General features: G+C 41.6%; 1 protein-coding gene across 6 annotated transcripts in view; it reads right to left on the reverse strand.

Moving 5' to 3' along the window:
• Window positions 1-5,036: 5,036 nt before the first annotated feature.
• The window catches only part of GALC (galactosylceramidase), a 51,222-nt gene continuing 42,554 nt past the window's right edge, over window positions 5,037-13,704 (reverse strand). For all 6 annotated transcript variants that reach the window (XM_043472707.1, XM_043472706.1, XM_043472708.1 and 3 more), the window contains 3 exons: window positions 10,239-10,402; window positions 8,808-8,884; window positions 5,037-6,866 (listed from right to left, as the gene is read on the reverse strand). In XM_043472707.1, coding sequence (XP_043328642.1) covers window positions 6,720-6,866; window positions 8,808-8,884; window positions 10,239-10,402 — 388 coding nt within the window. In that variant the 3' untranslated portion in view covers window positions 5,037-6,719. The remainder of the gene's footprint in view (window positions 6,867-8,807; window positions 8,885-10,238; window positions 10,403-13,704) is intronic.

The raw sequence follows: 13,704 nt of genomic DNA on the forward strand, positions 1-13,704 counted from the left end.
GATCTTGGACTCCCCCGCCTCCAGAACTACAGGAAATAAACGTCTGCTGTGTGTAAGCCGCCCAGTGTGTGCTGTTTGGCAGCTCAAACTGCTCAGTGTGTGAAGTAACTTCAGCCATTTACAGAGGGTTTTTATCTAGAGACTTGGTGTCTGCTTTAATAAATACAGCTCATGGTTACCAGGAGCCATAAGTAAGCACAGCATATCAAATCAAACCTAACCGGAAATCAAGTCCTTGCTGGGCACCTATTCGCGTGCGTGCACCAATACACGGAATGAAGAAGCATGAGACATTCTCTACCTAAAAAGTTAAAAGCTACTGGAGCAGATCAAGCTGCCACCTGAAACAACATCAAAATCGTAATAAGTAGGGGGTTCATACCAATAGTGTTAAGATTTTGGAAAAGACTCGTGAAGGCTAAATATCGAGCTGAATGAGTGGAGAGTTTTTCAGCCATGAAAGAATACTATCTGGAAATGGACCCGTCCTTCCGCTGTAAGCAACAGTTTCAGAGTAGACAACACATCCCAGGACTGTGATCCCTGAAAGAGCAGAAATCAGTGAGGCAAGCCCTGTGTTCCCCAGTTTCCTTGTGGAGGCGTTTAGCAGGTTCCAGTACACAGAGGGGAAATACAAGGAATGCATTTCCCCAGGCGGGGTCGTGTAGAGCGGTGGAGATGCGGATCAGAGTTCGAGGAGGCCGAGACACCTCAAGTCTGCAGTGCAGAGCATCAGAGAGAAAGCCTCCAGGAAAAGAGGCCCAGAAATCCACCGAGGGGCCGATTTGCATCTCTGGCTCCGGACCAATCTTTGTATTCATAGTGTGAAATTCCATGGGCCAGGCAAAGAATCAGCAGGGGAAGAACAGTGACCAAGGACCTGTGAGCTCAACAACTAGTAAAATTCTCACAGAGGTGGGAGGTGTTCAAGAGCCAAACAATAGTGGAGCTCTAGAGTGGAGAACTTTTTGAACTCCTAGAGAATGCCGTGCCCCAGGAAAAGGAGTACTCCAGACCTGGTGTAGAGGCTAGTCTGGACCTGCCCTGACAAAGTTCTAAAATCTCCAAAACCATCAAACCGTCAGAGCTGAAAAGGGAAGGAGAAAATACACAATTGTATTTGGAGACTTAACGCTCCTCTCTCAATGACTGACGGAAAGGTGGACAGAAAATCAGTGAGGGCTTAGACTTCTGAAACCAGACCATCAGTCAACACGACAATTAATATTTTTAAACATCATAGCCACTCACTATACAATCTGTATTCTTTTCAAGGGTATATGGGCTAAGACAAATCAGGTAGTAAACCCAATTTAGATACATTTAAAATAACTGAAATCAAATAGCATATTCTCTGACCCACAACAAAATGAAGTTTAACATCAGTAACAAACAAAGAAATCCAAAACATCCTCACATAATTGGAAATCAGACACCGCGCTTCTGGAACTTCCCTGGCAATCCAGCGGTTAGGACTCTGCCCTGACAGTGTGGGGGTCACGGTTCAACCCCACGTTGGGGAATGGGGACCCCACGCCACGCAGCACAGCCAGAGGAAAACACTGTGCTTCTAACTAACCCGAAAGTAAAAGAAAATACAAAGGAAATTAGACACCGTTTTGAACTGAATGAAAATTAAGACATGACATATCCAAATATGGGACATGCCGCTAAATTAGTGTTTAGAGAAAAGTTTAGTATTAAACGCCTATATTTATGAAAAAGAAGATCCAAAATCAAAAATCTAAGCTGACATCATAAGAAGCTAGAAAAAAGAAAAATTAAACCCAAAGTTAGTTGAAGAAAATAAATAACAAAGGTACAAGCAGCAATCAATAAAACAGAAAATAAAGAAGCAAAGGAAGAAAAAACAATCTAAGAAATCAAAAGCTGGCTCTTTGAAAGATAATTGACACAACTCCAATTATACTAGTAAAGAGAATAGGCACAGACTGGCCATATCAGGAATGTCTTATAGACAATAAAGAAATACTATAAACCAGTTTATGCCACTAGACAACTTATACAAAATGTAGAAATTCCTTGAAAAACACAAACTGCCAAAACCGACATAAGACATTTAAAAATTGGAGAACTCTGTTTCTGGTTGTTTCTCAGCCCCGAGTCCTGTTCTCTGACCTGCTTTGTGACACTGGGACTGGGGCCTGTAAACGCCTTCTTTTGCCAGAGAGCGAGGCGGGTACCACGGGGACATTCAGAAGCAAGGAGCTTCCATCCCCAAGACAGTGCGCTTTCTTCTCCCTGCTCCTGTGGTGAGTGACTCACCGCAGCCTCGGGGACACCCTGTCATGCCTCCCTTCCAGGGAGGGCTTGGGACAACCAGTGGCCCTGACCCGCCAGGTATTTTCACCAACACGCCAGCAGTTTTCCCAGAAAAGTTCCACCAGTGCCACAAAGGGTAACTTTCTGAAGTTCAGCAGCCTTCCAGGAGGCGGCTTCCCAGTGAGTCTCAAGTCCACCCCCAAAGCCAGGTTGCTGCTTGCCAGCTGCAGCGGCACCATCTCAGAGGTTCTGGGCCATCCACAGAACCACGGCCACGCCACCTCCAGAGAGACCTGAATCTCGGCCTTGCCTGGAAACCCTCCTCCAGGTGTGCTCCTTCCTCCAGGACTCTGCCCGGCCAGGAAAGCGGCTGTCTCCAGAGCTGCACGTCTGATTCTTCAGGGCTCTCTGCCTCTTAATAGTTAATCCTGTTACTAGGTAGTAACCCTCTATGTGAAGTTTTTCCTGGTGTAGCTTCTCCCTCCTCAGGGAACCTGACTGATACAACTATCAACGCCATCTAAGATTTAAGAAACTCACAAACTCTTTCAAAAAATAAAGAAGAGGAGGGAACACTTGCCAATTGAGTTTATAAAACATCATGCTGGTACTAAAACCAGACAAAGACATCAAGAAAAAAAAAAAAACTAGACCCATATTCCATGTAAACATAAACATAAAAACCCTTAACCAAATACCATGGAATCAAATTCTCTACAATATAAACAGGGTAATAAACACCACTTGATCATGATATATCCAGGAAGGCAAAATTGTTTTAATATTTAAAAATCAAACATGAAATACCATCTTCACAAAATAAAGGAGAAAAATCATATAACTATCTTATTAGGTACATAAAAATCATATAACTTATTAATAAATTGAATCTCTATTCACAATAAAATTCTCCACACACTGGAAATTGAAGGTAACTTTCCCTAGATACAGGGAATCTACAGAAAAGAAACACTATCGCTAACATCACACTTAATGACAAAAGATACTTCTTCCCTAAGATCAGGAACACAGCAAGGACATCAGTTCTTACCACGTCTTCCCTACCTTGTACTGGAAGTCCTAGCCAGTGCAGTAGGACACCAGAAACAAAGCAGACCTACGAGAAAGGAAGAAGTAAAACTATCTGTATTCACGGATGATATTATTACCTATGTAGAAAATTCTAAAAATTTTGTTTTTTTTAAAAGCTACTAAAATAAGTGAATTTAGTAATGTGGTGGAACTGCAGGTCAACGAAAGAAAATCAACTGTATCTTGATGTATGCACAACAAAGAACCGAAAAATAAAATAAGGAGGAACACCATTCACAATAGCATCAAAAAACAAAATATTTAAGGATAAATAAAATATGTATAAAAACTATACAGTGAAAACTACAGAAATTGCTGACAGATATTATAGAAAGCCTCAAAACATGGAGATGGAACATGATCACAGATTGAAGGGTCGACATTATTAAGATATCCATTCTTCCCATCTGTAATGCTGGTGTGATTCCATTCAAAATTCTAGGAAGGACTTTGTAGGAATATATGGGTCAAAAACTGATGGAAATGTAAAGGATCTAGATTATTCAAAACAACTTTGAAGGACAAAGTTGGAGGATATAAGCTGAGCTCACATTTTACTGTTCATCACCTCTACCGTATAATTATAAGGGTTTGATTTAGACCATATGTGAATGGCCTAGCGGTCTTCCCTACTTTCCTCAAGTTAAGCCCAAATTTTGTGGATGATGTGAGCCACAGTCAGCCCCAGATCTTGTTTTTGCTAACTGTACAGAGCTTCTCCATCTTCAGCTGCAAAGAACATAATCAATATGATTTAGGTATTGACCATTTGGTGATGTCTATGTGTAGAGTCATCTGTGTTGTTGGAAAGGGTGTTTGCTAATGAAGAGAACGTGGTATTTGCCTAAAGACAGACATACATATCAGTAGAACAGAATAGAGAGTCTATTATTGGTTGTACACGTGTATGGTCAATTGATTTTTGACAAAGGAAGTCTTTTCAACAAATGATGCTGGAGAAACTAAATATTCACACAGGAAGAATATGAACCTCAATTTTCATTTCTCTTCATATAGCAAAAAGTAATGCACAGGGGATCACAGATCTGAATACAAAAACTAAATACACTAAGATTCTAGACAACAAAGAAGAAAACATCCTTGTGAACTTGGGCCAAACAAAGATTTCTTAGGACACCAAAAACACACCTATCATAAAAGGAAAAAAATTACAAATTGGCCTTCCAAATTCAAATTTTGTACTTTTCAAAAGATATAGACTTGAAGAAAAATCTACAAAATACATATCTGAGTTTAGAAAACAATTGTACCTGAAATGTATAGAGACCTCTTACAACTCAATAATAAGACAAGGAACCATATTTTTTAAACGAGCAAAAGATTTGAACAAACACTTCATGAAAATACATGAATGGGAAATAAGCCCTTGAAAAGATGCCTAGCAGCTAATGAACCTACTACAGAGTCACAAGAAAGGGTTAAAATTAAAAGTAATAATAACATGAAGCACTGACAAGAATATAGAGCAACTGAAATTCTCAAACATTTCTAATGGGAGTACAAAATCATACAATTAACTTGGAAATGTTTGATAGTTTCTTATAAAGTTGAACACACACTTCCCAATAAGATCTAGCAATCTCACTTCTTGGCATGCACCCATGAAAAATGAAAACAGATGCCCACACAAAAGCTGGTACTCGAATGTTCATAACAACTTTATTTGTAATTCTGAAAGCTGGGGGGACAAATTGTGGTATACCCCTTCAACAGTAAATCATTGATATACATAGCACATAAACAAATGTCAAAAACTTCAGGATAAGTAAAAGAAATTATTCGTAAAAGAGTACAAAGTGTATGACACCGTTTTTATAATGTTTTGGAACAAGGAAAATTTATCAACAGTGACAGAAATCAGATCAGTGATTGCCCGGGATCAGGGTGGGGTGAGGGTAAACAACTGCACAGGTGTAAGAGAGAACTCTCTGGAGTGATATCTTGGTTTGTCCATTTACCAAGACTCATGGAACTGAACACTTAAAATGCAAACATTTTACTATATGTAAATTATACCTCAATAAAGTTAATTTTAAAAAATATGTAGTGACCTAAACTGGACATCACTTAAACTGGTTTTAATTTAAAAATTTTCCTCTGTAACCTGATTTATTCTAAAACTTAGTTTCTTGTCTCTAATGGTAATACAAAACTTCATGTCAATTTAGCCTACATTAAATCATTATAAATTCCAAAACCGTAGAATTAGTTCAGTGAACTTTTAAACCTTCATTATTAAAAAAAAAAATTTATTTTATCCACATGAATAACTGATTTGCTTCAAGGGGGTACACTAATGATTAGATATAAATTATAAAGCATGAGAAACATTCTCACCTACACTTGAACATATTTGTACTTCAATTAAATAAATACTTCTAACCACAACAAAATATTAAGAGGATGATCCAGTTCTATAAACCAGCAAAAGGTTAGGTGATCATCTTCCAGGCACAAGGAGGTGGAAGTATTCATTAGTTATTTTAGTTTGTCACCAATGCCAGAACAGAAGTCAGACCAGAAAGGCACAACAAGAAATGAAACAAAAAATGTGCTACAATTTTACCTTTGGACCCACTAACAGCACTGGCTACATGCCAGGGAGCTTTCTTCCTCCTTCCAGCCACCAGGAAAACGTTCACAGAGTTGTATAAGGGTCACAAGACTAAAAGCTGGACCCAAAAGAAAAAAAAAAAAAAAATGCAGGTAATCCAATTAATCTGCTAATATTTATTACTGTATAAATATCTTTAGAGGTAGTTATTAATGAGTTATTTTTCAAATCATCTCACTCATCATAATTCAAAAATATATCACTTCAAAAAGGAAAAGAAAAAAATACTTTTCAGAGTGCACGCCTAACATGTTGGAGTGATTTCCACACAGCAGTGCTTCCAGGGTCTGCAGCTTCCTATGAGGGCAGCGCGGCCCGCGATGAGGACACACGCTGAGCGTGAACACACACCGCCCGAACGAGCACGTCCTGGCCATCTGCACGGGCAAGTAAGATGACGAAAGCTCCCTCGGCATTAACACAAGGCCTCGGGGTCTAACACCCTAGCCACTCCCAAGGATGGGACCTGTGTACTTCGTGTCCTCTGTATGGGACACATCCAGTCATGTTAAAGCTTCATCTGTTTCCCCTTGGAATTAGTTCTAAAATAATCTTCAAGAGGCTCAGCAAAAATATATTTTTCTCCCCATTTCCTCTTCATTATTTTTCGCCTCTGAAAGGCTCCTATATTGATCATCAAAACGAGAATTGGCTCTGAACCAAAACCAAAAAGAAGGACAGTGCAGAGTGTCCAGCGGCCCTCTGTGGATTAGTGCAAGGCTTCCACATGGAAGTTGTCAAACTGCGCGAATTCAAAGGAGTGAGTCCCAATCGCGGCCCAGCCGTTTCCTGGGAAGTTCACAGAGATGTTCTTCCAGAGGGTCTTGCCATTCAGCTTGCCGGAGGAGGAGCGACCCTGGAGTGGAGAGAGACACGGGAAAACGGTCCTCTGAAGCCTGCTGCTCAGTGGAAGGCCCACCCACTCAGTGCAGCAAACATTCTTCTCACGCAAGACTCATCAAGGCAAAACGATCCCACAACTTTGAGCAGAAGTTTGAAATGCAGGGGAAATTTTCTCAAAGGAAATTCTCATCTATTTATATAAACAGTTCTCAAGGCACAAGAATACCTCAATATTTCCTGTACTCCCCCAAAATGCTGTAAAATCTGCAGGAATGTAACACTTTTCATAACATTATGATAAAATTGTAGACAAAAGCTCACTAAAATAAAACACATTTCTTATTTACATGTAGTTGCAATTATGTCCTTTGCAGCTTACAGCTACCAGCTCTTCAGACAGGACTACAGGGGCCAAGATGTTTATTTAAGGTCTTCGTTAAACAGCATCAGCCCAGCCAGGAGAAGAGTAATTAACCTTCATTTTATTGTTTTATCCTCATGTACAGAATATCACTTCGAGGTCATATCAAAAGCTCACCCTTACGTTAGAAAAACAGTAACCAGCATTTAAACTGGTGACTGGGAGGGGCAGGGGGAGTGGATGGAAGAGAGAAATATCCGCCGGAGGAACAACGTACGGGTCACTGACAGAGAAAGATAAACGTAACACCTTCCTCAGACGCTGCCCTTCCTACTTAGCTAAGCGCCTGGCACACAGCTCTTACCATTACAACTTGCTTGTGAGCAAACATTCACAACACACTCCTTCCAGCCACATTTAAAACTAGCTAATTTCAAAAGGGTGAAAAGCAGAAGATCCGAAGCACTAGGTGGAGCCAGAATAAAATCTGCTCTTGAGTCCTACACTTCTAATGGAATGGGCCTTCATTTAGTTCTCGTGTTTTATGGCTGCAGACATGGCGACGAGCAATCAGAATCACAGATTTACCAGCGATGCTCAGACCTGAATTCGAGTTGCCCAACTCCACATGCAGAGCCACATACGCTCCCATTACTGCACACCTCACAGCGATCCCGCTCCAGCTCTGAAAGTGCTTCTTCGCCGCTGAGGGACTGGTGACTACTACACTGAGCCCGGGGCTCCAGCACACAAACCATGTTAAGCACAGACGCTCGTCTCCCCGCCCCGCCCCCGGCATCGGCTGCCCAAGCCTCTGACCGCCACTCCCACCCGGCCAGTCAGAGCGCGCCCTCCACCCAGACCTCAGCTCGGTCACCACCTCCAAGAGGCCTTCCCTGACCGCTGTCTGGAGAATCTGGCAGGGAAGCCACTTTATCTCATGATCCCATTTTTACCTTCACGTTTTATCTGCTTATTTATAGCAGGAGCCAGCCGGCCCTGGCCCACAGCCCAGCCACCTATTTTTATAAATTCAGTGGAACTCAGCCTCCCCTCTTCCTCCACCTACTGTCAAAGGCTCCACTCTCGCTACAAAAGCAGAGCTGAAGAACTGCAAAATACACCACAGGGCGCTCAAGGCCTAAAATAGTTCCTCTTTGGCCCTTTACAGAAAAAAAAAAAAAGCTTAATAACTCCTGTCCCAGAAGAACAGAGGCTCTGAGAGAGCAGGAATCTTGCCTGTCTAGTTCACTACTGTATCCCTAGTATTTAGAACAGTACATATAGTAGACGCTTGATAAAAATGTGTCAAATGAAAAAAAATAATAATCATCTAACTCTCAAACAACCCACAGAGCTTACTTCCATTTTAAAGATAAGGACATAGAGGTTCACAAAGGTGAAATAACCCAGACACACGCTAGCATCCCAAGAACAGGTGGTTTGCTGGTATCATGGCAGGTTCTCTGCCTGTTTTCCACTGTTTATCACACTTTCCCAGTCTCATCTGATAATATAAAATGTTAACAAAAAAAAAAAAAGACACAAGAAAAGAACATTTTACCTCCAGGAACTGGAATCGGCAATACTTACATTCAGAGTTAAAGTGAGTGTATACCATTTTTTTGCTGTAACATCAGCATGTCCTAAACTATATATGATCCATCCGGCTGTAACACAAAAAGATTATCCTAGTTGACATATTTTTAAAATCTAAATCACTGAATCACATAACTCATTGGGGGTTCTTAGGAGCATCCATATGTAGTAAAGTCGGTCATAATAAAGATCGACATTTCCAAGATCTACAACTGATTTAAAACAGAAAACATCCTTCATTGAGGAATGCATTCAACATGCAGAGATCCTACCCTGAGCCATATACAATACATGAGCTCACAAGAGAATGAGCAAATAAACTTACAAATCAAGCAGGGTACACGATGCCTTAGCATGTATATTCAGGTCTGTATGTATACCTGATCGGACCGGATATGGAAGATAAGCAGGAACAGTCAAAAAACTACCATAAGACTTCCAGCTAGTGTAACTGACATTAGAGAATTAGAGAGAAAATAATGTCAGTTTTTGAATGTATTATATTTGAATGCCTGACAGAAACCCAGGATGAGATGTTCAATGGGCAGTTTAAGACACGGGGCAGTGGGGACTGAAGACAGACTTAAATCTCTAGTTCCGCTTCTTCCACTGCTTTATCGTGAGATTCAGGAAATCAGTTAACCCCTCTGGCACTCTCTTTTGGAAAATTCGAGGTACCTTCCAGACCAGTCATGCTATGATTATGCAATTTCTATTCTAATATCCTTATTACCCACTCACTCTTTAACTTCTATTTTATCATCAGAGCCCTTTAACCTAAGGAAGAAGCAAAGGGGGAAAACAATAGGAGAGAAGACTTTTTATTAATGCAGGATGAAAGTCAAGAGACTTTGAATCAGAAAGAGTCACCAGTAAGATCTAGTTTCAACAGAGTGGTGTGTACCCAAACCCAAGTGAAGTGGGTGGGATTCAACTTGAACAGATTCTAAGTACCTATTCTAGATAAAATACTATTATACATAAGACAGGGACTGTTAAGATGAATAATAAAGTCAAGCTGTTTTCAAGTTATTGACTAAATTAGGAAATAGGGTATGTCCATTTTAAGCAAGTTAATTCTTCCCTTTATATTTCCATAGCACAGCAGCAGCATTCTCATAGCTCTGCTTTTTTTTAACTTCCTGAGTATTCTCTCCTTACCCCCACGCCCTACTCTACCAGCCTAGCGCAAGTCTACAGCACCCGAGGGACTGTGCACAATTTCCCCTTTCACCAGGCTGCCTCTGTACTGATTAATTAACACTATCATTGGGAATCGTTTGGTGTTTGCTTACACACGTTGAATCTCTTCCCAATTAGATGCTCAAACATGGTGAGGTATTTCATTACTCCCACAGGTAACAAGCAGACACTCACAGCAACGTATCACATAGTAAATCATGTGCTACAGAAGAAACCACTTACCTAGATCGCCTGTGACTCTGTAGGTTCCATTTGCAAAAATCCAGAAGAAAATCCCCCTGGCACTTCTAATCAAAATACCACCTTTATTGACTCTTCCAGCAATGAACACGCCTCCCTTCTCAGGGGTCTCTATGTACACATCGCACTTTATAGTCAGATTGGACCTGCAGAATCAGAGTGTTAGCACTTTTAATTATGTCATTGAAAATGCAGCACCAATGCTCACCTCACAGTCACATGCTTCCAAACTTCTAATTGAGGCGGGTATGTGTTTCGCTAAGTCCACATTAACAGCAGGTATGGGCTTCAAGAACCTTCCCCAATAATGGTTTTAAATTTTACATGACTAAAGTCAAGTCATTTCATTGCCTCTCTTAAATGACTTACTATTGGAAAATAATACTTACTGTTTTCAAGTTTCCTAAGAATGCATTTCCTGTATTTCTATAATAAAATAACTTCTCGTTCTAAGAATATAATAATAAGAATCCATTTTTTTCTAGGAATACATAAAAGATAAGCTTCCATGTAAGTCTGAGCAAAAAGGTTTATTACATTTACATCAGCAAAGAGAAGCAGTGAAGACTACATATTAGGAGCCTCTGGGAAAAGTTACTTTGAGGCTGATTTTTACATTTAAGCCTAACAAGACTTAGAAATGACAGAAGAAAGATCTAAAATTATTTTCTCTGTCAAGTCAGAGTCAACTCTACCTTGACTCTACAGCAGGCATTTTCAGACTTGAGCCCCATGGAAATCACCCTGGAGGGGGTGTCGATTCTGCCTGCCGGCCCCACCCTCAGGGTCTGACTCAGCAGGTCTAGGGTGGGCCCTTGACCCTGCGCGTCTGACAGACTGCCAGGTGACGCTCACGCTGCAGGCCCAGGAGCCTCACTCTGAGAACCATTTTCCCTACAGGGTGTCTCTATGAACAGGCAGTAAAGTCCCGGTTTTGGCAGTGCTGACTGACAGAGTGTATCAAAGGAAGAGAAGGATTCAGCCAACCAGGAGCTCTCCTCCGGGCTTCCTTTCACAAATGCGACCAGATTTCCTTTGCAGCGATTTGTTGTTGTCTAGTTGCTAAGTCGTGTCCAACTCTTTGTGACCCCAAGAACTGTAGCCCACCACGCTTCCCTGTCCATGGAATTCTCCAGGCAAGACTGCTGGAGTGGGTTGCCATTGCCTTCTCCATGGGATCTTCCTGACCCAGCGATCAAACCCACATCTCTTGCACTGGCAGGCAGATTCTTCACCTCTGCGTCACCAGGGAAGCCCACAATCACCCCAATCCAACATGACCTTTGAAAACAATTCCCCTCCTATTCAAATCTGAAGTGCAAATGGGAAAGAATTAGCTTGCACACAACCAAGCAATAAAGCAAGCAATTTATCTAAAACTAAGAATGCCAAGAAATACATTTATCGAAATGGGGAGAATAGATCTAGAATTATGTGGTTTTCACATTTTTCATCAGTGAATTTTGCAGTGAAATGTTACTTTGTAAAGGAAAATATAAAAAGAAGCACCTACAACAGGTACACAACCATCAGAAAAATCCTCATTTAATCGTTTAATCAAAGCTGGGCTACTTTACAGGAAGATCAAATGCTAAGTAGCTAAAGCCCAGTCTGTCCTGTATGTCCTCCCACTGCAGAGAGTGCTCTTCTCTTTACCACCAGCATGAAACCCCCTGGGATCGGACTTGCTCCTTAAATCCCCTACCTCTCTGTTGGTTCATCAGAAGCTGTCAGCACCATAAACTCATTCTATTTAGTGTGAGAGTGACAGAAGATCAAATGTTTTCCTTTTTTACATCACATTCCATAATAAACGATTCTTGCATCAGAACTTACAGGCAATTTTACAGACAATGAATAGAACAGAATAAAAGTTTGGCTTCGTCTTCCATAGTCATAACCCCTCAGAAGTGCTGAGAGAATAAAAACCAGCCAACATATTAAGTAAATTTGATCAAAAGGATTCAGAGTTCAGGTCTGTTCAGAAAAAAGATAGTTTTGTGATTGTCCTCAGATCCCAGCCAAAGCTTGCTAATGAGATGAAAGCCTGAAGTAGCTTTGGGAAAGTCCACCCTCTACAGTCAAATTACTGCGCTGACACATAACTAAACCTAAATGTGAGGGAAGTTCTGTCCTAAACCCAGTTCCAAGAACTGATGGTGCCCTGCACGCATAGAGCGGACTGACTGCACTAGCACTGTGGATGCACTCTGCTAGCCTTCTGTTTCCTGCCCTCAGGGAGAAGACAGTGATTAATGCAAGGCTGTGAGCGGAAGTCCCAGGAGCAGGGGCTCCAGCACAGGGCAGACCTGGCCTCTTGCCCTGGCTCTGGAATTTAGAAGTGTGGGATCTTGAACAATCTTAGCCCATGCCTCAGGTTCCCAGTCTGTAAGGCAGGCAGGGTGCTGCCTTCAGCATAAAGCAGCCATGGGAAGCACAGACCAGCGCTCAGTGTTACCCAGCTTTCACTCCCTCCGCTCCCTGCAATAAACGGGCATCACGGCCGGAGGGCAGAAATGAACGTGGGATGCCTGTACATCTCTCAACAGATCTGGCTCCCCTGCACCCAGAACAGGATAATGAGAAGCAACACAAAGTAAACAGGATGAGAGCAAATTTTAAAAGATTTTGGAATCAGGCCCAGAAGTGTGGCTCGGGTTTGGCCGCAGGCAAGGGTCAGCACGTACTCCTGAGCAGTGAAACAACAGGAGGAGGGCGGAGCGTAAGAAGGACGGAAGCAGTCCTCTCTCGACGTGCGTGACTGCGATTCCCTGGTTCTTTTTCCTTCAGAATATGTCACTCTTTCCGTCTCTCCCCACTTCACTTCATCCTCCCTTCCCTACCTCCTTCCCCACTGCAAGAGTAAGATTCAGTACTGCTACGTAAATACTGCAAAACCCAAAGTTATGAAGAGTTTCGGTTAATCCTTGGATGGTGTTCTATACCATCTCTCGACATCAATGAAATTCTCTCAACTTTTCTAGAGTCTCAGCCAGAAACAAAAGATTTGGGGTTCAGAGAGAACTTCATGTAGAATATTTATAGGCATGGGGGATAAGGGTTGGCCCACAAAGTTAAAGGTTACCTATGGCAGCTGCCTTCCAGACTACTGGTCAAAATATAACAAGGCCCATCCCTTAGACAAATAAACCCAGTCACCTGTCTTACAATAAGACCATTAGTAAAAAAAAAAAAGGAAATCACAAAGCCCACTGACATGACCAGAATATCCAGATAAAGTGTCTAGTACAGAGATCAAATTGCTAACATCTGTTGGATCATCAAGAAAGCAAGAGAGCTCCAGAAAACCATCTACTTCTGCTTTATTGACTATGCCAAAGCCTTTGACTGTGTGGATCACAACAAACTGTGGAAAATTCAACAGATGAGAATACCAGACCACCTTACCTGCCTCTTGAGAAATCTGTATACAGGCCAGGAAGCAACA

This window comes from Cervus canadensis, chromosome 6 (assembly GCF_019320065.1).
Source record: "Cervus canadensis isolate Bull #8, Minnesota chromosome 6, ASM1932006v1, whole genome shotgun sequence".
Classification (NCBI taxonomy): domain Eukaryota; kingdom Metazoa; phylum Chordata; class Mammalia; order Artiodactyla; family Cervidae; genus Cervus; species Cervus canadensis.